Below are 26,193 nucleotides of genomic sequence, written 5' to 3'. Positions count from 1 at the left end.
AATCTGAAAAAACCCAGAAGGGCAGAGGTCATGAGTATCGTTTTTAAACAGTCCAAGGTGTGAGCTTAACAGTGCATCAACTGCTGCCAATGCACTGTGTGAGGTAGCTTGTCCTTTTTCATGTGGGTTTTAAGTAATAGTTTGTGTTTTGTTAAATTAACACACTCCTGCAGGAACTGGCACTACATAAATCCATATAGAATTTGTCTGTAGCAAGTGGTTGCTTTTTTTCTTTAGTTAAGAATGTGACATTAAATTTATTGGGTTTTAGTCTTCTGGAGGATTTATTGGCATGTCATTTGGTGTCTAAAACGATAACTGAATAAAAATTATATTTTATCTTCAGACATTTTATATAGATGTATAGATATACACATGTGTGGTGTGTGTCATGGCACATATTTGAACTTGGATCTTCCTGTAAATGCTGATTGCAGGGTGACTAGCTTTTTCTGGTGAAATCACTCATATTGAAGTATGTGGAACTTTCTGTTTATAAAGTTATAGCAAATATATGCATTTATTTACTGTTTAGGTTTAAAAAAATAGGTTGATACCATTGCATTTTCAGTCTCGGTAGACATCAAGTGCTTGCATTGAATCTCACCCTTAAGGGCTTAGAAACCTACTTTTAGTAGGGTTCATGCTAATTTTCTCCCCTTGCATTAAGAAACAGCAGTTGTTAAAATTAGAGCACTTGAGTGTTCCTGGGATCATATTGTTTCTCTGTGTGTGCATGAAAACAGCAGAAAGGATGCTATTTAGCAGGATAAAGGATGCTATTTAGTTGCAGCTGGCTTGATCTTGAGATGGAAACAGTACTTCTAGGACAAACACCATTCCAAATACTTCAGACAGCACCTGGGACAACACAAGTGTGTTGTTGCAGCCCACAGGGGGATTCTTTCAGCCCAGCAGTACATGCTGCTCTGGACAGCTGACCAGTTTGTGTGTCACCTTGTCAGTCAGTAGGTGACCAAGGTACATGGCTTTGAGGTCATACAGAAGGTACCTTCTGACTCCTTCCTTAGCCAGGAGAAATACTGATTTTGATTGCTTGCTAGGATGTAGTGCTTAGTGTCTTGGCCTCAAGCAGATAAATTGTCCCTTCTCCTGTACTCAGAATAGGTCTTGCAGGGCAGGGGGTGGTATTTCATACAACCCTGTTGGAAACAGCCAGCAACTGCAGGTAGCGGTAGTTGGAAATGGCAGGAGATATGGAAAAATGGCCATGTGTGTTAAAAACAAGGGTCTGTTTAAACAGCATTTCATGTTCACTTATGACCACTGAAAGGAACAACTAGAGGAAATGTCTGTGATGCCCTGACACTCTCCTGGAATCTGCCTGTTTTCAGCTCAGTGTATTTATTTTCTGAACGTGCTGGTGTTTGTGTCTTTGTATCTCAGAAATACTTGCAGTCTCTGATAGGGATTCACATCAGCTTTTCTGTCTGTGCCAGGCTTTGACAAAGGGCTCCACAGGTGATAAAGTGCCTCCTTTTAAGTCTGGTGCCCAGTAGCATTGCTGATGACCCCAGTTCATTCATTGAAAATAAAAGTGATCTGTCAGCTCCCTTCAGCCCTTTCCTGCCTGTTAATGGTATCCCTAAGTCTAGACATTGCAGTTGTCTCTCTTGTAGCTGCTGCTGCATGTTTTGGTCATCCCTGCTTCCTTCTCTGACCCTTTCCAAATGAAGGACCTAAACTGGTGTGTTGGGTGGAAGGTCAGGCATGTCACTGATGGCTGTTTCAGGAAAGAGGGTGTGTTAGCAAAGGTACCCTTTCAGCAAAAGTGAATCCTCCTGCAGGAACGGCTGCCATCAGTCCAAGCTGAGCACCTCTCTTTCAGGAAATCCCAATTAAGGTTCTGAGAACCAGTTTTGTAATACTTAATCCATAAAGAAATAGTTGGTCTTAGGTTGTTCCATTCTAAGCAGGGTAGAAGTTTAAACATTGGAATTAATTAATGAAGTGCCTTTGCACTTCAGACATTTATTTTAGCTTTTAGGTGATGAAAGGTGTAAGGAAAGACTTCCCTTATTTTTCAGTCCTGTCTAAAATGCATATATAAAGGTAAAAAGTTGGGCATATTCAAGGAGAAATTTAGAAGTTTTTCCAAATTTGTGTCTTGTGCCTCTTGCTCAATTTATGCTTGTGTGCATACATAACACAATTAGCTGAAAATTTTACAATTAGCTGAATTAACATAAGTAGTATTATTTTGGTTTGAACTTCAAACCCTTGGAGGTTTTTGGGTGGTTTGCTTGTTTGTTTCCAGAACTCAATGACTTTTTTCTAGTTATGCTTTTGTATTGACTTTTGCAATGTAAGCTTCTCACTTCTGCTGTATAAGGAATTTCATTTTCTCAATTTATTTTTATTTTTAAATTACATACACAATTTATTGTTCTTATATAATGTGATGGTTTTTGTCTTAATTTGTAACCTGTAAGTATAAAATTGTTGGGTTTTTTTGCATTATAATATAAGTTATGCACAACTACACTGTGACAGAAGGCAACTCTTTATAGTGTAATGCTTCTAATATTTTTTCTTGTATAATTCAGGAAACCACTGATTGCATGTGTGGAGAAGCAGCTTCTAGGAGAACACTTATCAGCTATTTTGCAAAAAGGTATTTTTTAAAATAATTGTAATCTTTGATTAGCAGTGGAATCTCACACTCTGCAATAGCTATAAATTCCATGGCTTTTACTTCAGAAGGTATATTAGTCATGGGAAAAACTTCCACAGACACAGAAGACCAATCCTGGGATTGTTACCCTCACTGTGAGAAGTAAATGGTGTATTTGGAAAGAAATGTCTAAAATCTAATTCCATATTTGTAAAGGCTGCTAAGCCTCTAAATCTCCTTTAACTTGCAGCAGTGGGCTTAGGAATTAAACCTTGGAACGGTTTCTTTTCCAGAATTATATAAACTGCTAAATGAGAGCTGCAGTTACTGTTGTAGCTTCTTGTATGTGATAATCACACATCTCAAGTGCAATAATTTCAAATATTCTTGTGATTGTGTAGTTTAAGAAGCATGAGTTACTGGAACTGGCAGCGTTTGAGGCAATGAGCTTTCATATGCCTTTGTCTGTCCCTTTTGTCTGGAAATTTCAGATAAGAACTGCAGCCTTCTTAGGAGGTCCTTATTCATACATTAGTGTGTTCAAATTGCCATTTCTTTGTTCCTCTAAAATTTTAATATCTCCTTTTTTGCTTAATTTCTGGGTCTGTTCAGTATTCACTGATCTTTGAATACTTGAAGTTATTTTTTCTTTCACTTGCAGTAGCCATATTTTAGGTTTTAGATCTTCTAGCAAATTGTCCTTACATCTGTGTTTTCTTTTATGTTGCAAAACAAATGTCCCTGGTAGTCTGGTATCTTCAAGCTCCCTCACATCTATGTTTAACACTTTCATGTTATACATACCCTTTCTATGTCTTTTTTTTGTCCCTTTTAAAGATGAATTATGCTCAGTTTTATCTCAACTACGCTGGGAATAGCTTGTTTCACTGTTTTCAATACATTTATAGAAATAAGCTTGGTCACTTCATCTTAGCTATTCTTAAACTTATAAACAGAAGGTAAAAATAATTATATTTTGCTGATATGTGTTAATTTTGCTTGCTCTTTAATTCAAGTATGATTAAGTAACTTTTCCAATGATATGCTTGTTTATCAAGTGGCTTCAGCAGAAAGTATGTGGTCTTGTTTTAAACTGAACTTTTTCTTGGTTTACAATGTGTATCCATCCATGTAAATACGGAGAGACTTTTACATTTTGTGAGCTCTCTGGTTACTGTGCTTCATGACTCCAGGATTGTCAGATCAGGTTTTGCATTCTATGTCTCTACTGGAAAAAAATAGTAAAAAAGCTTCTATTATCACTTGACTTGCTTAGTTTTCTGTATTTGTTTGATCTAGGACATGTTTTAATTTGCTTATGACATCTTAGTATTCTGTTTGAGTAGAAGACGACACTGGTTTTTGTAGGTTTTCTTCATGAAGTCAAGGAATGCGAAGTAATCTGTTTGCAGGAGTAAAAACCTTAAAAATGCAGGGTCTGTATAAGAAACCTTTTTTCCCTTACATTAGTATAACTGCTGTTGACTAGATATTTGGGGTCAGATCTAGTGGTGGGGGTTTTTTTTGTGAGTGAATAGATTTTCCCAAGGCTATAGCAGTGCTTTCTGGAAGCTCTCTGAATCCTTTTATCAGAGGACTTTGCTGCATATCCTTTTTGTTTGTCAAATGTGTGACTAAATATTTTTTTCAGTTGCACAGCTCATATTAAAGGAAGAGGGAAGGCTTTATGTTGCTATCTAGCTTGTAATAAAGCAGATAGTGTTCTTTAACTGAATAGGAGGTGTATTTAACTGAATAGGAGGTAATGGGATGGGCTTTTCTTAATTAAGAGAGCTGGGGTTATTCAGCATGGAAAAGAGAAGGCTCCCAGGAGACCTCACAGTGACCTTCCAGTGCTTAAAGAGGGCTTATAAAAAAGAGGGGGCAGATGGTGATAGGTCAAGGGGGAATGGTTTTAACCAAAAGATGAGAGATCTAAGATGAGATGTTAGGAAGAATTTCTCTACTGTGAGGCTGGTGAGTCACTGGAATATGTTGCTCAGAGAAGCTGTGGATGCCCCATCCCTGGAAGTGTTCAAGGCCAGGTTGGAAGGAGATGGGAGCAGCCTGGTCTGGTGGAAGGTGAACCTGCCAACAGCTGGGGATTGGAACAAGATCTTTCAATCCAAGCCTTTCTGTGATTCTTTGATTTCCAGGATTTTAACTCCATGTTCAATGAAAAGAGAGCACTAAAACTGTGTATTTGGGACTGTGTAGTCCATTGTCTTACATTTAAAATATGTCTTCTGATATCTCAGAAGTTCAGCAAATCTCAGAAAAAAAAAAAAAACCAGCAGATAAAAGTTTACCTGGCATCATTCTTGCACATTGCTTGCCTTTCTGAACATGTATGTAAATTACAATATACAGTGAAAGTATTTTTAAGCTGAAGAATATAGCAGAATATGGGATATTTTGGCAGTGATTCACAAGTCAGTTTTTCATATAATTTAAAAATTAGCATTAATGAAATATATTTGGTGAAATAGGACAGTTGTATAGTGTCAGCTACACTGATGGTGGGAATTGTCAACCTCTGTAAAATCAAGCTGTTTGTTTTTAAAAAAACTGTCATAAATCTTTGGTGCTATGCTCTGGTATTACTAAAGCCTCTGTAACTGACACCAGAGTACTTCTGATTACACTGGAACTACATACATACTCTCAAATGGGAAAATGTGTATGAAGTTACTTGCTTGTTACATTCTTTGGGCTTCACTTCTCCATTTGTTAGCCCAAAGCTTAGCCTCATGTAGGGTGAATCAACAAAGCAAAAGTTGCTTGAAATGAATTTGTAATCTTGTGTTATTCCATTGGTAGGAGTGTAGGTTGTTCCCAGCACATTCTTAATCTAAACACCTGGCTCACCATGCTCCACAGGAAAAAATCGTGTGAAGTATTTATCATTACTGTAATTTTAGGGCAGTTTATTTAGCTCCTGTTGTCTCTAGTGGTTCTTGATGAAACTATACCCTTGAAGTCAAGGTCTCTTCATAACCATTCTGCAAAAGGCTCACGATCACCACCTTGTTGGGAAAGCATTTCAGTTGGTAATGCTGGTATATTCTCTACTAGAGAATATACTGGTATATTCTCTAATAGAGATATCCTCTGATATATTTCTAATTGTATTTATGTAACTGTATTCAAATTTCCTTTTTTTCTAATTAAATTTTTTTTAGGACTTGATAGCCTGCTTGATGAAAACAGAATATCAGATTTGACCCAGACATACCAGCTGTTCAGCCGGGTAAAAGGTGGGCAGCAGATCCTTCTGCAGCATTGGAGTGAATACATCAAGGTATGTCAATGATCTATTACTAATGTAAAAATTTGTGCTGTTACAAATTTCCTCTGTCAAAGCCAAGAATAATATATAGGTGTATCACCAAATTTCTGTTTTAAGTAAATATGGGGAGGGATGTTAATGCTTCTGCCTCAGTAACAATCCCATGATAAGAAACAGCAACACCTACTTTGGTTTTAAATTTCTACTTGGAAGCTGCTTTCTTTATAGGTTTGAACATTATACAGGATGTTTTTGATTGCATTGCTTTAAATAGAACCACATGCACATGTGTTTAGACTATGCTGGACTGTACTATGTGTTGTTTTGCTGCAAATACACTCAAGTGTTTACATACCTGCAAAACCTGTTCTTGTGCTGCAGCTTAGGCAGTGCTACTTGTAACCAGCCTACAACAATGTTGATGGATTTTAAAGCTGTTGGGAAGGGAATGCTCCTGTTGAAAATAATCCATCAGTCCTGTGTAGATGGTTTTAGTTTGTTTGTTAGGCATAACATCCATAGAGTATGCTGCCCCAGAGAGCTTGCACTCTAGTGCTCTTGGAAGATGAAGGCAGGAAAGTGTCACAGGCAATTTTTCTCCCTGGAGTTGATAATTCCTGATGTCAGGGCTCTCCCCTGAACTGCCCATGTGTTCATCAACCCTCAGGATTAAGTGCACAATATCAGTTAATTCCAGAGGTGCATTTTCTGCATGCCTATGTCTGGAGCTCAGCATGATCCACCAGTGCTGCAGCTCATGGTAATGGAACATGGTTACCCTCTGTCCCAGGACTGAGGAGGAGTTTATTCCTTAGGATGTTGCCAATTGAATGGTGGTGCTGTGGCTGAGGAGGATCTTCTTTCTTCTTCCTTTCTCCCAGACCATGCTCATCACTTAATCCTAGTGCTGCCTGCCACTACACAGGCTCTCCTGTGATCTGTTTTATCACAATACCTGGGCAAGGTCAGCTTAATCCCAGGTTTAGTGAGCTAAGGAGACTCACAGAAAAGTCCATGTGCTGGTCCAAGGAAAGAAGTAGGAGTTCAAGATGGGAAAAGGAATAAGGAAAGGAATCTCTCATAATAGCTGTTAAATTGGGTTATCATACCCTGTGTTTCACAGAGTCAGACTTCTTACAGCTTTAAGATGGTTATGTACCCACTCAAAAACCTAGAAAACCTTTTCTGTAAGTGTCAGTAAATCTCCTTCCAAACATTGTGTGACAGTGAAGAGAGCCTTCAAGAACTTCTACTGTTTATCTCGTGAGCCAGTTTACTGTGGTAAGGGTCTGTGTTCCATTGCAGTCAGCCTTTTGTGAATTCAGAGGTGCCATTTGGCTTTTTGCATCTAGGTTTGCTGTTTCAGAATAGGGGGCAGCCTTGCAATTTATGAATGTACCTGGTAGAGACTGTGAGATGCTGAAATGTTGTGTTAATGTAGGGGAAATTGTGACAAGTGGAAGATCTGATGGACTGGCTGACCATCAGAGGTCTCTTCCAGCCCAAACTGTTCTGTGATTCTGTGATACACATGTTGGTTCTGAGTACCTTGGGAGCCTTGTGTTCAGCTTTACTCTGAAATGGTACTTGAGCAAGATCTCCATGAAAGATGACAGTAGCTAATTCGATAATGAAATGGAAATTCTGAGGCTGGAGAAGAACTTCCCCCATCTCTTCTACTGTTGTTGACTAACATACTTCAGTTGGCCAAAATGTACCCTTTGATTACTGTTTTGCTTTTGCTGTGCCCCCTTTCTCACTTTGGAAAACTGATCATTCAGTCCAGGGCACTGATCAGTGTTACTAAGCAAATGTTAATTGTCCAGTAGGTGAAAATCCTCCTTTACAGGATATTTTAGATATCCATTAGACAAATGGTGTTCTGTCTCTCAGATAATAAATGTAGGAGCAGGAAGAGAAAGTCAGGTCTGTGGCTGTTTCTTGTGCCTGAGAAAGTTTTGTTTCCCTGCAAGTCAGCTAGGACCATTTTGGTTTAGAGCACTTGATGAAAAAGAAATCTTTGAGGGCTCAGCTGCAGCCCTCAAAGTTTTGCTACCTGTTTAATCAGTTAAGCTCTCTAGTGGGTTTAATAAAAACAGTGCAAAGTTTTCCTTCATACTTAACATTTCTGAGGCAGTTTCCATTTAATTTATTTTACATGAATCATAGTTCTGTATCTCACTGTGAACTTGCACATCATAGTCATGTCTACTGTATATTTTTTTTACTTTTGTCTTAAATGTAAAATAATCTTTAAATCAAGCACTAATGTTTGAAATCCATCAATGTGTCTAGTTTTTATTTTGAATTTCAATGCATCTCATTTTTTAAAAACTTGAAGTCATAAGTAGTTCTGTAAATAAATTCATTTTCCTATGATACTTTTTATAAGGGTAAATATGGCTGTTGGGGGAGATAGGTAGCACTCTAAAGTATTTTACTATCAAAAGTGTTTGTTTTACAGAACTTTGGGACAACAATAGTGGTTAATCCTGAAAAAGACAAGGATATGGTGCAAGAGCTACTAGATTTTAAGGATAAAGTGGACCATATCATAGAAGTGTGCTTTCAGAAAAATGAAAAATTTATAAACTTGATGAAGGAGTCCTTTGAAACATTTATCAACAAGAGACCAAATAAGCCTGCAGAATTGATAGGTACACAAATATTTTTCTGTAAAATATTTCAAAAATCTATAGAAAGCATGGTAATGCTGCTGAGTGTGCTAGTGCAATAGTGGTGCAGTCGCATTCTGCTTTAGGAGACTGGTTTGGGGACAGCCCTGAGAGCCTGGGTGTGCTGCCAGGGGCTGCTGCAGCTTGTGTCACCTCCTGTCCCTGCACTGCTGCTTGCCCAGGGCCTGGTGCTAACAACTGCTCGCTGCAGCACGGGGCTGCCACGGGAGGAACTGCCCAGGGGGAGAGCAGCTGTGGCAAGTAAAGGGGAACTGGCTTTAACTGTGGTAGTGGAGGAGTTCTGTGGGTGCTCTGGATATCTCAGAAAGGAGTAAGTGCACCCCATCCATCTGCCTTGAAGGCTGAAGTTGAGTTAACAATTTTAAAGCCTTCAGATACAAAGAGTTTTAATAGAGGGAAAAAACCTCACTGCCTTGACAGGAGAACTTGTGCTTATTAAGGGGAAAGATAATAACAAATACTTTAAAAATATTTTTTAGCTTATCCCTGATTGGGCAAAAGCTATCCTGACAGTCTTGCCTGCTGAAAAACTGGAGCTGTGGCATTTTACACCAGGAGAGGATCCTGCTCCTTGGTTGTTTGTTTTTCCTCTGTACTTTGTTTTGCCTTTATTTGGCTGATTTTGCTGTCTTCGTTCTAAAATCAGCTTTATGTAGGATAGATTGCACAACACAGTGATACTGGTTAAAGCCATTATATGGGCTGTTGTCATTTGTGGATCATGGTGTCCCAGCTCCCACAAAGGTTTTCTTCTTACACAGAAGGTTGTATAAGGATACTAACATGGCTTAATAAATACTTAGCTAAATTCAAGGCTTAACCTTATTTCTGGCATTCTGAAACTACTAACTGGAAAGCATTGCTTCTGTTAAAATTTTAATATGCTCCTGCCAAGGAGCATGAGGGACATGGTAAAGATGTATAAAAATATAGTCCTCTTTATGTTGTTTGTTTCTGTTTCTCATAAAATACATTCATATACATTGTACGCTTCCAAAACATTGTCTTTCAACAAGTAATGTGCTTGTATAACACAAAATCTGGGAATTTTTAATGTATTAATTTTAATTATTATACTGTGTAAATTTTTTGCCTTGGACTATTCCTTTTTGCAGTACCTTTCCATTATATATAGTAGGGCTCCAGTAATATTCCAGTAATACAGTAGGGCTCTGTCATTCCACTGAACACAGGGATGGGAAAATAGAAAATGTAGTGCTTATCCTGTGTTTTAACATATATTAGTACTTAACACATAGCAATATTTCAAGCAGGAGATGTTTAAGTTGGTTATTTTAGATCTATTTTTTAAGCTGTTATCTAATTTCATTTATTTGTAGCAAAATATGTGGATTCCAAGTTGAGAGCTGGTAATAAAGAAGCAACTGATGAAGAGCTGGAAAGAATCCTTGACAAAATAATGATCATATTTAGATTCATTCATGGTAAGCAATAGCAGTTCACTGTTGATGCAATTAAAACCGTTCCCTTTGCTATTAGCAGGGCTGCTTTCCTCTGAGTGCAGGAGATCTTTTTCAGCATGATTTTCTGCTCAACTCTGTCTTTAATTCAGGTTGCTTTACTCTTGAAGGAGCACAATAAATATACAGGGGAAGACAAATAGTTCTGTGGAGATTGGCGAGTTACAGACCTTTCAGAGTCTTGTGAGTGGACACCTAAGAGTTGGAGGTGTTGCTGGAAGTTTTTTAACATAAATTAACCATGGCTGTAACCACAACTTCTCCTCTAATGACAGTACAGACTTTGCTGTCCACTTATGTATGTTGTAGGTACAAAGAATGAAAGCTCAGCAGCTTTCCTTGACTTCTCTTTTCTCCTGATAGCTGAGAAGGAACACAGAGGAGGGTACAAAATGACAGGAAAAAGTGTTATTGCTGAGTTTCACTGCCTTTGAAATGCATTTCCCCCATGAATTAGCAAATCCCCCCTGTCTTAGCAAAAACCTTGAATGTGTTAGGATTTTTTTTTTCTAGATTGGCTATCAGAAAAAACAGTGGTCTAATCCAATATAGATGCATTGTCACTGCTCTGGGGGAGGTGGAATGTGTCCTGGGCTGGGGTGGAATACCAAGAATTACCTAATTCTGTATTAGTTTGTCTGACATCTGTGGGGTTCTCTCCTCATAAAAATCCCAAACAAGTACAATATGATGGGAAAGCAGTTGAGTCATAAAGTAGTATCATTTGCATAATTGAATCATAATTGCAGCATTTTGTCAGATGGAGATGGTGAATGAAAACAGTTGAACTGGCAGCTTGTCAGCCCAAGAGAATAATTTTTGTTAATCTGAAACTTTCACCAACTCTTTTTCTCATCATAGTTTTTGTAGTACTGAGCTAAAAGCATGGATTTTATTTTGAGCTGTCTGGTACATAAGAGCTCTTTCAAGAACAGATGATAATTAGTAGGTAGTTTCTGGGTATTGGCCTTTTTGATAATATCTTGATGCAGCTGGTTCATGAAACTTCATCGGGACAGGATGGGGAAGGAAGACGACTACTATAAGATGCCCAAATTGGAAGCTGTTCACAAGGAATTGCGAGGGGCTGCTGTAGGCAGCACAAGTAGTGCCTTGGGTTACAGCAAAATTGTTCCTCTTAAAAGGGAAACACCTTGCACTGTCATATGGGAGAAGTTTGTGGGTATCTACATGACTCTTTCATTTCAAAAGGCTATTGGCAAACCATGTGAGAAGACTTCTGCTAAATTTTCTTTCCCTTAGGCTTTTAAAATATATTCTTTAATATATAGAAAACCTCCCCCCCCCTCCTTTTTTTTTTTTTTTTCTTAATAAGTCAGACCAGTGGAGGGAAAATATTATTCTGGACCCCAGAGTAATTTCATTTGATTTGTAGCTGATCCAGTGGGAAATACAGGGCAGCTCAAGTTCCTGGGGCAGAATAAAAAGAAATAAGTAAACATTTAGCAAAATATGTTAGAAATTATTAAAATATAAAAAGAACAAATTGTCTACATGTTTTTCTTCAATGCTACATAATGAATATTCTGCTAATCAGCTTTTCATGAGAAAGGCTTGTGTCACAAACCTGAAGGGCAGTGATGCAGATAGAATGTATTATTTAATTTTTTTTTTTTTGTTTCAATTTCTTTACAGGGAAAGATGTGTTTGAGGCATTTTATAAGAAAGACTTAGCCAAAAGACTGCTGGTTGGAAAAAGTGCTTCAGTAGATGCTGAGAAGTCCATGTTGTCAAAGCTTAAACATGGTAGGTGTCTTCAGATGTATTAAATTTGTATTACTTTTTGGCATGCAAATTTGGAATCCCTGTTTTCTCATGCTTTTAAGTGACAAGCCAAATTTTAAGTAATAGCTGTTCAGCCCTTAAATATTAAGGGAGGATGTAAAATGTGTGTATATATATCAGACCTTTCATTATGCTCAGGAGCATCTATAAGGCTGACTTCTTAGGTATGAGACTGGTTTATTTGGTGTACCTACAGAGGAGCAAAATCCTGAAAAGGTACCTATTTGTGGGTGCTCTGTAACCTGGTAAATGTGGCTCAGCTGTCTCAGGTTAAATGTTTATCACTTAACTTCTGTGCTTCTTTGTAATTGTGGGATCTTTGGGTTTCTTTGTGTGACAGAATGTGGTGCTGCTTTTACCAGCAAACTGGAGGGCATGTTCAAGGACATGGAACTGTCAAAAGATGTCATGGTACAGTTCAAGCAGGTACATTGACTTTTGTATGCTAAATTTTTCAGTCATGAGGAGACATTTAATGGTGCTATCCCTTGGAATAAACTAAAATTAAACAAAACTGCTTTTGAGCAGGTCCTAGTAATAGTGTCTACTTGCCTTTCTGTTTATATAACAGAATTTATTTATTGTATCCAATAATTTTACAGTTTTATTTGATTCCTTTTAACATAAATTAGTCTAAATACCATACAGTAATTTAGTTGACTGACATCCTTGGAAGTCTGTGTCCCTTTGTTCTGGTAAACTGGTGCTGCTCTGATGAATTTGTTTGAACAGCCCACACCAGAGAAACTCCCTGAAGGTTGCTAAGTGCACGGAAGCTGTGCCTGTCTCAGCCCCAGAGTTTTCAGCTTGTTGGTGACTGATGAAGGCTTGCAGGAATTACTGTACATGCTCACCCTGTTGATGCATTTCTCTCTGGGTATTTGTTTTGGGGCCTTACTGAAGGCAGGATGCTGGGTTAGAGACCTGACCCAGGACAACACCTGTAATAAAATACTGTAGTCACTCTTCTGTCCCAGATTTTGCAGTCTGGCTTGACTGATGCTCTACTTCAATTACATTAAAAAGTTTTGTCTAACAGATGGAGGAGTCCAAGGGGATCTTTTTGTTCTTACAGTCCTTGCCATGGTTTCTTTTCTTTGGCTTTTTCTGTATGTGATTAAAGCTTCTTTGACCTTAGTACCCTGTATAGACAGAGGTCTAGAATGTTTCAAGGCATGTTGATCTTTTCTTTGTACTCCCAACCACTTGCTGTGTTTTGAAGTTGGGGAAGTGGTCATTAGATAGTTACTCAAAATCCTGGTAGAGCATGTCTAACCAAGGTTGTGGCCTGTAAGAATTTTTAGTTGTTACACTGATCCTAAATTTCTAACTTCAGTGTATGCATTTTCTAATTTAGTATCCAGATAGCATACTTGAATAATTTTTGTCTCTTCTATTTTAGTATATGCAGAACCAGAGTGACCCAGGAAATATAGACCTGACAGTAAATATATTAACTATGGGATATTGGCCAACTTACACACCTATGGAAGTCCACTTAAATTCAGAGGTTGGTGTTTGAAATTTTCTTCTAAATATGCTTTAACAAATTAAATCATTATCACAGGGTGCATTAATGCCCTTCATTTAAAGTTTTTCTGCTAGATATCTAAGGTGTAATTTATGTAATTGTAAGGATTCCAGAATTGCAAAAAATAGAACATAGTGGATAAAGTCCACTCTTTTGAGATGATTATTTCACTCAATGTGGGTTTTTTTTTTTTACCTGCATAATAATATCATTGCCTTACTTAGCATTGCAGTCAGTTACTTAAAAGTTTGAAATGGGTCAGTTCACCTTAATTTAGTCAATCTTTAACTACGCTGGTTAGGCACTTTGAACTAGTCAATAGTTATGTTTTTGCAAGTTCCTTTTTTCAAAAATCCTTCATCTGTTCCCTCCAATGTGTCATACAAAACTATCCCCTGCATTTAAATAGTATTTGCTTGAAAAATGATTGTTTCCAAGTTGAGAGATTCTTGCAAAGCTCCTTCCAGTAGGGATTTAGGTTGAAATGTGTATTTGGAGTCCCTGTTTCCTACAATACCTTGTTTGATCAGAGGTATGGAAAGCACTTCAGAGGCCAGAGGTGGTAATGGGGTTCCCACTCAATTTGGAAGATATGGAAGCTCTGGTACTCTTGTTCCTGAGGTGTCTTTTTCTCTGTGGCAGACTACATCTGAAGGGTCCAAACTGAGAAACACATGATGAAAAAGGAGGGGTAGAACCCCCTTAGTTGGAAGTAAGAGGGTGTAAAGTAGTGGCATTGGACTGGAGTTCCATTGCATCCACAAACTACAGGAAGAACTTAGGAGCAGATGGTACTAGCCAGTGTAAAGGTGTGAGATGGATGCTTTTTGTCCCATGACTTCTAGGTCAGATTCAAAGTCAGGGACAAAACCAGTATCTCTTTTGAGGTTTAAAACCCTTTACAGGGAATTTATTTTACTGTTATTCAAAACAAGCAAATTAAAAACCCAAGGAAAATGCAGTTATTTTTGAATTGAGGCTTTCTTATATGCATAGTAGTACCAGTGTACTTGAGAGCAAAATTTTGCTCTTTGGGTTTTAAGTTTTTCCCACAAAAGAACCTAATATGAAACATGGTTGAAGAGAATAAAGAAATTACATGTGTGAAATCATTTGGTATCACTGCAAGATATAATGCTAGTGTTTCTTCTCTTTTCTTAACAGATGATAAAGCTTCAAGAGGTATTTAAAACCTTTTACCTGGGAAAACACAGCGGTCGAAAACTTCAGTGGCAGACCACTTTAGGACATGCTGTCCTAAAGGCAGAATTTAAGGAAGTAAGTTTGCTTACATAATGCTTTGCCTGTTAGGTTAAAATTTAAGTCAATTATTTGGAATCTAATTGTGTGTTGCATTTTTTATAAAGGTAGTAATATTTTTGTGGAGGAACAATCACAATTCAGTACTGTTATTTTGTACAGAAAGTAGGCTTTTGTTAATTAAACTGAAATACCACCTAGCTAACAAGACAACGATATTTGATAGGAATTGTTGCTCATTCCAGTAAATTAAGTTGTAATAAAGCAAAAAATTAAAACAAGAAAAAGAACACGGCAATTTTTATCTGTAATTTGGGATTGTTTTGATTGTAGAAATCCTGGTGATGCTTTTGGTATGCTTGACACAAAGAGACTGAAGGGTGTCAGTCATGTGATGGCTGTGGTTAAAATTTAAATGCTTGTTGAATATTTAACTGTTAAATAGCTGCAGTTTGTTCATATGGTTTTGTTTTATCTCATGCAGTCTCTTGCCTTGTAATAGTGCAGCTTCACTGAGCCACAGCAAAGACAGAAAAACCCTTGAATTCTTCTACCTACTCATTGTGAATGTTAACTTGAGTTAATTACAGACAAATTCACTCTTGATAGTGGCAACACCAAAATGTCATATAGTGTAATTAAAATGAAGTGAATCATGTGAAGTAAATACCAGGCCATTTTAATGAGCTTCTGCTGTGTATTGTATTGTCACTGTTAGAGGAGCAAAAAAAGGAGATTTTATAAATATCCTGTTTCCTCAATACTACATTCAGGCAAATTGTTCTGTGTGCCAGGCATTCTAAAATGCATATCCATTCTTCTAGAAATAGAAAAATTAATGTATACTTTCTGTAACTGTCAGTTGTAGGGGATACAATAGAAGATTCTCTCTGAATATTGCTATTATATGTTGTTTCTCTTTTAGGGCAAGAAGGAGTTTCAAGTATCGCTCTTTCAGACATTAGTATTGCTTATGTTTAATGAAGGAGATGAATTCAGTTTTGAAGAAATTAAAATGGCTACTGGCATAGGTAGGAAGAACACTTCCTTATTTTTAAATTTATTCACCAAGTGATTGGCAATTATGATTTGGTACGTGAAGGCCTAATATTAAGAAGTTTGTCACGATCATTAGGACAAACTTTATGTGCCAAAAGCATACACACACCAGAAGAGATGAGGAGAACACACTGCAGGTGTTTCTTGGTGTATTTTCTTGGTGTGTAAAATTGACCCTTCACAAAATTATTAGTAAGAGCTGTGTGGCATGTGGTACTTCTAACAACGTATTAGATTTACAAAATGTTTCACTGCAATTCTTAAAATGTAAGTGGTGATAAAGACTGTTGTGTGTACAGATTGTTTTTGCTCCTGTTCAGTTTCACATACTATATTTTGAAAATGATCTATTGTAGAATGCTCTCAGATGGGGGTGATTTAAGAGGGTATTTTCAATTGAACTGTTCTGAGAGCTCACCTGCCTGTTGCCCATTCCTGTCACTGGGGTTCCCCTTCACAGCAGGTCTGATGTGTTCAGAGCAGCACTGTGTGCTGGTGTGTACTTTGTAGCTCTCTGCCTCTGCATTTGAACCTGGAGGACAAAGAAAGCTGAGGAAGAGTACAGTTTTGTCTTTAACCATCTGCAGGATCTGTCTTGTGTTTTTATGTTCCTGGGTGGGCTTTTTTCCCTGCTTTTTTCCCTGAATTCTTACACTCTCTTGAAATAGTTCTAGCCAAAACATGGTCATCATTACTTTCTGCAAGTTTTGCATCAATCAGCAACTTATACCCTGTAGTCCTTCACATGTTGAAACTTAAGATCAACCTAATACAGCAGTACCTAAAAGAGTATTTGAGCCCTTAAAAGTACTAAAATATTGTAATATATTTACTGAAAGACTGTAAAATGGGGATACCAAGAATCCTTTTGGTTCAGAATGATGCATTGCAGAAGGAAGTACAGCCTGGGTGCTCCATTGTCTCAGTATCAGTGCTTCAAGTCACTTAGTCATCCTTTCCCTTAACAGTAAGGGAGCTGAAGAAAATCCATGCCAGTGATGATAATCATCAGGATAGTCTGGAGAGGCTCAGTAGGTTGGAGTACCATGTTTACAGAACAAACACCGGTTCATGCAAGCCTGATCCAGGTCCTGCTTTCTCATCTTGGGTTGCTGTCCCTTGGAGCTGGTATTCTGGCTGCCTGGCAGCAACAGATAAAATCTGCTGCATGGAAATCCATTCCATTATAGCACAAAATAAGGAATTCAATAGACTGTTTTTAAGGCAGGTAGATGGAATTGATAGTTGAGAGCTACCTCTATATCACTGCACTGAGCTCCATGTCTGTATTTCTCTCCCCTTTGGAAAAGTAGTATAGAAATTTAGGTTGGTGAGGACAGCTCATGGTCCATGGGGTTCCTGTGAAGCCAGGATGAATAGCACAGAATCACAGAATGGCTGGGATTGGAAGGAATCTTAAAGATAATCTAGTTCCAGCCCCCTGCCCTGGGCAGGGACACTTTCCATTAAGCCAGGTTACTCAGAGCTCCATCCAGCCTGGTCTTGAACACTTCCAGGGAAGGAGCATCCAGAACTTCTCTGGACAACCTGTTCTAGTGTCTTGCCACTCTGACAATAAAGAATTTCTTTCCAATACCTAATCTATTCTGTTTCAGTTTGAAGCTGTTCCCCCCTTGTCATGTCACTCCATGGTCTTGTAATTTACAAGTCCCTCTCCATTGTTCCTGTAGGGATTAACTGGCCATGGTTGGAACCTGTGTTTTCCAATCACTGTTACAATAAATCTTCATCAGCCTCTTTAATGAGATTGTCCCTGGTGCATTAGGACAGTGAGAAAATGCATAAACTGTTACTCAAAGGAAGAATGGTCACCTTCTCTCTGATTCTGCTTCTTCAAGATGTGTTATTCAAATATATTCCATGTTTTTACTTGCCTGTCAAGGGAGCCTCTAGGAGCTGTAGTTTTTACTTCTACTTCAGGGATTGATAGGTAATTGTAAATTCCTTCCCTTTGGCATCCTGTAACCTGTGACTTCACTTGCAAAGCTCCAGAGTGTTTTAACAGCAGCCTTGTGTTCGGGCAAAAACACAGCTCAGCAATCTGCATTTACTGAGACTGAAACACACAAAATGTCTCAAATGTCATAATGCCAGTTTAGCCCACATTGTTTAAAGGTTTTTTTTTTAAGAAATCACAGAACAGTTGGAAGTTTAAAAGAAGAAAAAGGTTGCTCTGTGTAAAAGCTCAAGTATTTTAAAAATAGCAATAGTGTTAATCTTTTACTCAGCTGTACCTCAGCACTAGATTGCAAAACCTTTCAGGAGATCCAGCACATTCAGTGATAATTTTATACTGTGACTAAAGTATTCTAGAGACTGCAGAGGCTGTTTCGATGCAAAATCTTGATACAAGACTTTGCAACATAATTAGAATGTTTAAAACTTCATTTTATGTTGTCTAAATGCTTTTAGCCTTAAATATTACTAGGTAAAATTTTCCTCACACACTTGTGTCTACTACTTTCCTATTTTGGGGGAATTTTGACTATAATAGCTGTCAGCTCTACCCTCCCACAAAACTTCATCCTGTCAATTTAGACTTCTGTGTTTTTATTTGATTATATATTCTTTGCTGTGTGATAAAAACACTGATCAAATCTTGAAATAGGTGACTTTGAGTTTGTCGTACACTGACTTTGGAAAAGAAAAAGTCCTGTTACTACCACACATAACTAAAGCAATAAAACTAAGTTTGTGTTAATGTGAAATCTTTTTTCTGAGACTATTTTGGAAGGAAAATTCACTGAGATGAGCATAAATCTGTCTTTCTGATGTATATAATCCTGTGCATGCTCTCAGCATTTAACCTGTGAAAGATGAGACCAGGTTTGAAGACTGTGTGCTGCTTCTTAATTGGAACTTAGATGAAAGTATTAACATAAAACCACTGGCTTTTCAATTTATTTCTAGATTATTCCTATACAACTTCTGATGTTAATGTTTTGTTCTGCTTTCTCCCATATTTGAACTCTTCACAGAGGACAGTGAATTAAGAAGAACCTTGCAGTCTTTAGCTTGTGGAAAAGCAAGAGTATTGATTAAAAATCCAAAGGGCAAGGATGTAGAAGATGGAGATAAATTCATCTTTAATGGTGATTTCAAGCATAAGTTGTTTAGAATAAAGATCAACCAGATTCAAATGAAAGAAACAGTACGTACTTTTTGCATTCATTCAGTTTATGTGTTATCTGTTTATCTGCATATCCCATATGGAAAGATGTAATCTCTTGTATCTTTTGCATATAAAGAAACAAATATTTAAATTCAAATTATAAATAATTTTCAGAGTAGTCAGGATAACTCAGAGAGGCAACAAAGACTTTAAAATCACTGAAATTGAAAACTTAGATTGCTTCCTGTGCTTGCAAATTTAAATGGCTATATATTAAACTAAAGGGATCTTGTAGATGTTTCAGTCCATCTAGGCAGTTTCTATGGTATTGCTGAACTCATGAATCAAATGTCACCATGTCATTCTATATTTAGCAGATAAGAAGTCTATAAAAGTTAAGGTTGTCCCTGATTCTGCAGTGAAAACAAACCTTTTTTTGTTGTATCTGAATTCCCATTCTTGACACAAGGTGACATATTCTAATTAACAGTGACTTGTTTCTTTTTTGCCTTTGCATATTAAATTCCCTGATGGTCAAACTGGAGTTTGACACAAAACACTGCTGTGTTTGGGCTGTCAAAGTGTTATGGGCTCTCTCAAAAATCTTAGGGGAGCTTCTAAGATTTACTTTTATTTATCAAATAATGTAAGACACATTTTTTCCTTTACATTATCCTGAATTTTCTCTTGTACTTGCTTTAGCAGTACACTTCACAAATCACTTAGCTCTTGGAATGCAGCAATGCATGCATCTGTCTCAAAGATAAATGCATGAGCTTCATTTTATTGTGAAGGTTAACTATAGAGATAGAATAAAAGTAGCAACAGAGGGTGATATGATTTGTGGTGTTGTGTTGTTCTTTAGGTTGAGGAACAGGTCAGCACAACTGAAAGAGTATTTCAGGACAGGCAATATCAGATTGATGCTGCTATTGTACGAATAATGAAGATGAGGAAGACTCTTGGTCATAATCTTCTTGTTTCTGAATTGTATAATCAGCTGAAATTTCCTGTAAAGGTAACTCATGTTTTTGTTTGTCAAACCATCCTAGATTTATCTAAATATATGTAATATGTGTTTCTATTTAGCTTGTCTGTAAGAGCAAGAAATGTGAAATATCATAGAATTAAACCCAAAGAGGAAGGTATTGTGTAAACAGAAATAAGTCAGAGTATCATACTACATCAATCACATACTATGATGCATTTCTTATGCGGCTTTTAGCAGTATTTTTTTAATATGTTTGCCTTCGTATTACTAACTGTTATACTAATCTCATCTTTTCTTGTAGCCTGGAGACTTGAAAAAGAGAATTGAATCTCTCATTGACAGAGACTATATGGAGAGAGACAAAGACAACCCCAATCAGTACCACTATGTTGCATAAAGAAGAAGAAATAGTTTTATTTAAAAATTTTTAAAAACCTTAAAAAATAAAAACCAAAATCATCCACATATATCTTTAGGACACCAAATACATATGCTGTTCCAGACTTTCCTTTTAGCAGATTTCAGCCTGATGTACATTATTCAAGCAGCTGCATGCACTGCCGTGGAAAAGAAGCAAAATGACATTAATTGATCACCTTTGTCAAGACTTCTTAGTAACTTTAAATGCCCTGGGGTTTTTTTTCCCTTCAGTTAATCTTTTGTTCTTTTGGGTTCTTCAAAATTTAGTTTTACAGTTTTCTTTAACAATGTCATTGAAGTTGGATGGAAAGGTAAAAGCACTTGTGTGAGAAATATTTCTGTCATGCAAGTCTGGTTTCTTCATTTAGGTGTTCCTAACTGCATCCACAAAGTCCCTAAATGCTGCATTCTTTAGCTACAGTTACAACTTGGGTAACTTTTTAAAAACCCTTCATTGATGAACGTGTATGTACAAGCAGTGTTGTTGAAATACACTGAAGTTTTGCACCATGAAAACCCTTAAACTTGTGTTCAGGTAATTTTCTTCCAAGTTATTTCAAACTTCAGTCTGGTTTGGATAAATCAGGTTTTGAAGTGAGATTCTTGAAGTGCCAAGAGGACAGCTGCATTCGTGTGTGTGCTGAGCTGTTGGATTCTTTAGCTAAAATATGGATTGTTCTATTATTACTACTTCTGCTGGCTTGGGTGGCAAAGATAGATCTGAGTCAAGGAGGCCCTACCTCATTTTAGGGCAGCAGGTGTATTTCACTGTAATTGCTGTAACATTTAGTTCTGCCTTGAAAATAACATCCAGGGAACCTACTGTACAGTGTGCTCCACTTTAAGAAAACAAAACTTTTTTAAAAAAAAATACTTTTATGGTCTCAATATTGGGAAAGCATAGCTTTTTGTCTTGAAAGACTGAGGACTTTGTGAGTACTTTGTTACATATTGTACATATGTAAGTTGATTTGAATTAAAGAGTGAAAGACACTGTAGATCTGTTAGATAACTGTAACTATAAGGAAGACACCTTTTCTGGTAATACTTGCAAGACTCTTTTATTTTCCTTATTTGTCTACTGGTATGTTTCATTCTGAAAAAGAGCTACCAAAGGAGTTTTGATCACTACATAAAGGAGAATTTACCTGAGCAATATTTTCTTGAGAGATACCTTACTAAGTTTATGTAACGTGGGGTTTCTTAAAGTAAACAGTGCTATGAGGTGACAACTTGTGGAACTACATATTAAAAGTCCTTATTCTGTCCTCTGGTGTTATTAATTGTATTGCATTCTGAATTATTTTGTTCCCTTTGTGTTTGGAAACTAAACACATTTAGCTTATCATATTTAAAGCATATTTAATATTATAATTTAATGTAGACTTATTTTAATATTTGAATCTTCAGTTAATGCAAATAAAATCTTTGATGCATATTAAGTATTAATTTCTTAGCCTTTGTGAGGATGTGGCACTTGAGTTTATTTTTGAGGTTGGTTTTTTAGTGTTCTACCATTCACTATGTAGTTCACTTTTTATGTATTTGGAAACCAGTCAGATCCATCTTACCAGACTTCTAAACCAAAAAGGAATATGTGCCTCACAGAAAGGTAATGGCCAGAGAGGCTTTGGCTGCACTGAAAGCTGGCAGTAGTGTGCAGGAACTGTCAGGAAGCAGTGAGAATGTCCTGCCTGCCCCTTCTGAACCCCAATGTTCTGGTTCAGTAGTTTTAAACAATAGCTTAAAGCAGTGCTGTTATCCTGAAGATGACTGAAATGGTTCTGCCTCAAGAAGCAATGTTAATTAAAAGTGCTGAGATATGCAGTTTTTCTTAATTGCCACAGACTAAGGACTCTTTGGCCACTTTATTCTGGTCTAGCAATTAAAAATGAATTGTTCCACAGCAGTGGAAATTATGAAGCCTGTCTTTCTGTGCTGTATGCCCTTGGTACCCAGCTGCATCATCCCCTGCAAATAGCCTCAAGCAGCAGTACTCAAAGGGGTTCTCCTTGGTTCTCTACCCATCCCCTTACCCCCTGAACCTACAGAGAATGTCATGATCCCTGAAAACTTATCCAGACTGGTCTGCAAGTGGCTTCAGAGGTTCAAAAGCTTTGGGAGAGATTGACAGGCCAGGTAATTGTCACTCTCTTTCTCAGGTCCTCATTTTTAATTTGATTTCCTCAAATTTTTCTTACTGGGACATTTTATGTGCTAAACCAAACAGGTAAGGAGTTATTTTATTAGTCAGCATGGAAATCACTTCTCCATAGTGGAAGAGCTGCATTTGATTGCTTTTCAGTAGCTGGTGATGGAATTTGGCTGAGCAGTCTGACTGCCTGCATCAGTTGGTTCTTTGGGGTCACATTGCTGAAGTGTACCTGTACCCACAGGGCAGAGGTTGCTAAACATTTCCTCCTGGAAGATCACCCAGTGTTGAAGATGTTGAGCAGCAGCAAAGTAACAGATGTCCTCTATAGAGCATCAATGTTCAGGTATGTCAGGGAAATGTGGATCTTGGCATTTTTTAGAACAAATTGTAGAGCAGCTTCTGTGGAATCACAAAAATAACAGCAGGAGCCTGGATACAGCTGGGGGCTCTAACTTACCCAAACATATCCATTTAAAAAGCAATTTTCCTAAATGTGACATGCTGTTATCTGGCCCAGCATTTCCTGAGGGAAAGTGATTGTAAGAATGTAGGCTGGGTGCTGACTTACAGGTGCTTCCCAAGCCTGGCAGTTCCAGCTCTCCAGCCAACAGCCTCCTTTCTGCCCTCTCCTTGGGTCTTTTTTCTTTAGGTCTGTATTTTAGCTTTCCCTGGATTCCTTTAGCTGAACCTGGGTTTAGCATTTAACTCTTGATCTGCTGCAGCTTTTTCATCCTTTCTTTGTGCCATACATCTTTGAAAAAAAAGTTACACACCTTTCAGGTAACTTCAATGTCTCAATTTGTTATGCAGATCTACCTCTGCACTGCTCCAGGCTGGGGCTGAGTGCCTGGGAAGCTGCCCAGTGGAAAAGGACCTGGGGTGCTGGTGGCAGCAGCTGAACATGAGCCAGCATTGCCCAGGTGCCCAAGAAGGCCAATGGCATCCTGGCCTGGATCAGCAATGGTGTGGCAGCAGGAGCAGGGCAGGGATTGTCCCTCTGTACTCAGAGGAGCAGGGCAGGGATTGTCCCTCTGTACTCAGCACTGGTGAGGCCATACCTCAAATCCTGTGCTCAGTTCTGGGCTACTCACTACTCTCTACTACAAGAAAGACACTGAGGGGCTGGAGAGTGTCCAGAGAAGGGCAACAGAGCTGGGGAAGGGTCTGGAACACAACTCCTATGAGGGAGGAGCAGTTCAGAGAGCTGGAGTTAAGGCTGGAAAAAAGAAGGCTCCAGACAAGGAGCCTTATTGCTCCCTTCAACTGCCTGGAAGGAGGCTGTAGCCAGGTGGGGGCATTGCTCTATTTTCCCAGCTAACAAGTGACAGGATGACAGGGAAAGACCTCAAGCTGTGCCAGGGGAGGTTTAGACTGGCTATTAGGAAAACTTTCTTTACTGAAAGGGTTGTCAATCACTGGATCAGGCTGTCCAGGGAAGTGATGAAGCCACTATCCCTGCAGGTTTTTAAAAGGCCTCTAGATGTGGTGCTTAGGGACATAGTTTAGTGATAGGCTAGGCAGTGCTGTGTTGCCAGTTGAACTCAGTGATGTTTGAGGTCTTTTCCAACCTAAATGGTTCCATTCTGTTTGTAGGTTTATTATCTTTGGCGCGTATGTTCAGGAGAGTGGACTCTGTACCATGAACTTGGTCAGCCATTCCTAGCAAGTCTCTTCTGAAAGTAGGTAACTGTGTGAAGTCAGGTAATACTCAGCAAAAGGCTATGGGAAAACAGTCACGTTTCATGGAAATTCTTTCCTTGTAAAATCTCCCAGCCTGTACTCTGTCTCCTTTGTTTGTACTCTGCCTTGGCTTCACAGGACAGTTTTTACTGTAGTATGGCTCCTAACTCTCCTGGCTGTTTCCCACAAGCAGCCCAATCTGCATCCACAGCTCTTAAGAAAGGCCAGGGAGTGCATCATGATTCCTGTCTGGGCCTGTGAGCATGCTGCATGGCCAGCAGCTCTGTCAGATGAAATGTGCAGTGCCAGGGTATGGACTATGTTTCCTTTCCCTCAGTGACAGCACAAATCTGGACCTCCAGGCTGTGTATATAGCAGCTTTTACAGAAGCTTTGACTTTGTTTATGTCTTACCCTGCTCTCATGTTTGATTGATGTCAGCCAACAAGTTACCAAGCACTGGGGCTGATGGCCAGCACGGTTGTGCAAGACTTGATGCATTTGTCTGACAAACACCCTGGGAGTACTTGTACTGCAGGGAGGTGGAAATTGATATGGTGCTGTCTCTGCCCCATTAACAGTGGCCCAGTGAGCTAATGATCCACATCATGGAAGGTCAACATCGTTCTCTGCTGATAACCTTATGTTCCTTATTTACCAAATTTTACCACAGTATTGTTGCTTTATGCAACTTTTTTTTTTTTTTTGTGGACAATCCAAACATCTGTAATTTTTCCCTTCATAGATGCCTACTGGTTTTCCAGCAGGGAGGCAGAATACTGCACACCAAGTTTAAACCTGACATTGGGCCTCTCTCCCCATTTGTCTTTGTGTTCTGCAGGCCTTCCTCCACTCCCAGGGCAGGTTCCAAAAACAGTGATCCAAAATGAGAACAACCCATGTCCCACCTCCATTACCCTCAACCCCTCTGCAGATGAGTCATTCAAACACTTGACCAGAGCTGCTCATTATGTCCTTTTCAAACTGACTTCTGCTTTTGGCAATGCATGGAAAGAATCAAGATTGCCAGAAGTGCTGCAGGGAAAAACAAACAAAAATAATGCCTTACTGTGTCTAAAAATGCACAGGTAAAAATGCAGCATTAAAAAAGAAATATGTGTTTATAGCAATAGCGTTGAAAATGAAAGGCAGATCCCCATGCCATCGTTAAGGAGCAACTAAACTTGTCCAGGATGTTTTGGGGAAACAGGAACTGTGAGTGAACTGAGACAAACAGCAAGGAAAGGTCAAGTTCACAGCAGCTGAACTTGACTTTAGCAGCTGGGACTACCTAAATTGCATTTCAGATGGGTTCAATGTAAAAAGGGACGAAGGCAGCTTGGGAGCAGGAACCATTCTGCCTCAGAGATGAATCTGGAGCAGCCTGCAGTGAGGAGAGGGACTCTACAGCAGGCACTGGGAGAAAGCAGAGGCACGCTGCTACTGGCACACATTCCAGTCGGACTACAAACAGGATTGCAGGAGCGAGATACAGCTTCTGGGGTTTCAGGTGAAGTAAGCATCCCCCTAGTGTGGATAAAAGAGAGCATTGGATTACAAAGTGATCAAGTGACCTGGGCTGTCCATCTCCATTACGTCTGAGAATGTTTACAAGCTAACTTCACCTTTTCTGGTTTTCTCAAAAAAAAGAAAAAAAAAAAAAGGATTCCTTAACAACCATCAGACATCTGAAGCTATGTGAAATTGCAATTTTTACCCATGTAACAACACGTCATTAGCAGTCCCTGTTTTGCCTTGGAACACATGTGACTCATATGTGTATCTGGGTATACAGACATAGAACACTTCGGCGACAACAGACCATCACCTTCCGATGTTTTTACATAGCTGGGACTGAATTAATTCTGTGTGAGAGGACTGTACTCACCTCAGACTGCCTTTAGCTGCAGTGTCACAAGCCCACCCTGGAGCAGCCCGGAGCCCAGCGGCACCGCCAGCCCCCGCACACGGCCCCGCTCCCCGCACACGGCCCCGCTCTCGCGAGAACTCCCCCTCGCGAGATCCTCCCCGCCCTCACCGCCGCTGCCGAGCCCCGGC

General features: G+C 38.7%; 1 protein-coding gene and 1 long non-coding RNA gene across 5 annotated transcripts in view; one reads left to right on the top strand and one right to left on the bottom strand.

The window, feature by feature from the left end:
* CUL4A (cullin 4A) overlaps window positions 1–21,569 on the top strand; it is a 34,293-nt gene extending 12,724 nt beyond the window's left edge. For 2 of the 4 annotated variants that reach the window (XM_058822326.1, XM_058822341.1), the window contains exons 9-20: window positions 2,568–2,635; window positions 5,818–5,936; window positions 8,389–8,581; window positions 9,961–10,065; window positions 11,758–11,868; window positions 12,248–12,333; window positions 13,310–13,417; window positions 14,603–14,716; window positions 15,624–15,729; window positions 18,757–18,929; window positions 19,756–19,908; window positions 20,183–21,569. In XM_058822326.1, coding sequence (XP_058678309.1) covers window positions 2,568–2,635; window positions 5,818–5,936; window positions 8,389–8,581; window positions 9,961–10,065; window positions 11,758–11,868; window positions 12,248–12,333; window positions 13,310–13,417; window positions 14,603–14,716; window positions 15,624–15,729; window positions 18,757–18,929; window positions 19,756–19,908; window positions 20,183–20,278 — 1,432 coding nt within the window. In that variant the 3' untranslated portion in view covers window positions 20,279–21,569. Of the gene's footprint in view, window positions 1–2,567; window positions 2,636–5,817; window positions 5,937–8,388; window positions 8,582–9,960; window positions 10,066–11,757; window positions 11,869–12,247; window positions 12,334–13,309; window positions 13,418–14,602; window positions 14,717–15,623; window positions 15,730–18,756; window positions 18,930–19,755; window positions 19,909–20,182 lie in introns of those variants that run through there. The other 2 variants (XM_058822332.1, XR_009275827.1) reach the window with 2 other exon arrangements.
* LOC131570062 (uncharacterized) lies at window positions 20,271–26,116 on the bottom strand. Its single transcript, XR_009275840.1, has 2 exons — window positions 26,024–26,116; window positions 20,271–25,662 (listed from the first exon to the last, which is right to left on the bottom strand). It is a non-coding gene; the product is annotated as an uncharacterized LOC131570062 (long non-coding RNA).
* Between the last annotated feature and the right edge of the window lie 77 nt (window positions 26,117–26,193).

This window comes from Ammospiza caudacuta, chromosome 2, assembly GCF_027887145.1.
Source record: "Ammospiza caudacuta isolate bAmmCau1 chromosome 2, bAmmCau1.pri, whole genome shotgun sequence".
NCBI lineage: Eukaryota > Metazoa > Chordata > Aves > Passeriformes > Passerellidae > Ammospiza > Ammospiza caudacuta.
The sequence above is the reverse complement of the archived record's forward strand: the minus strand, read 5'-3'. Positions and strand labels throughout refer to the sequence as shown.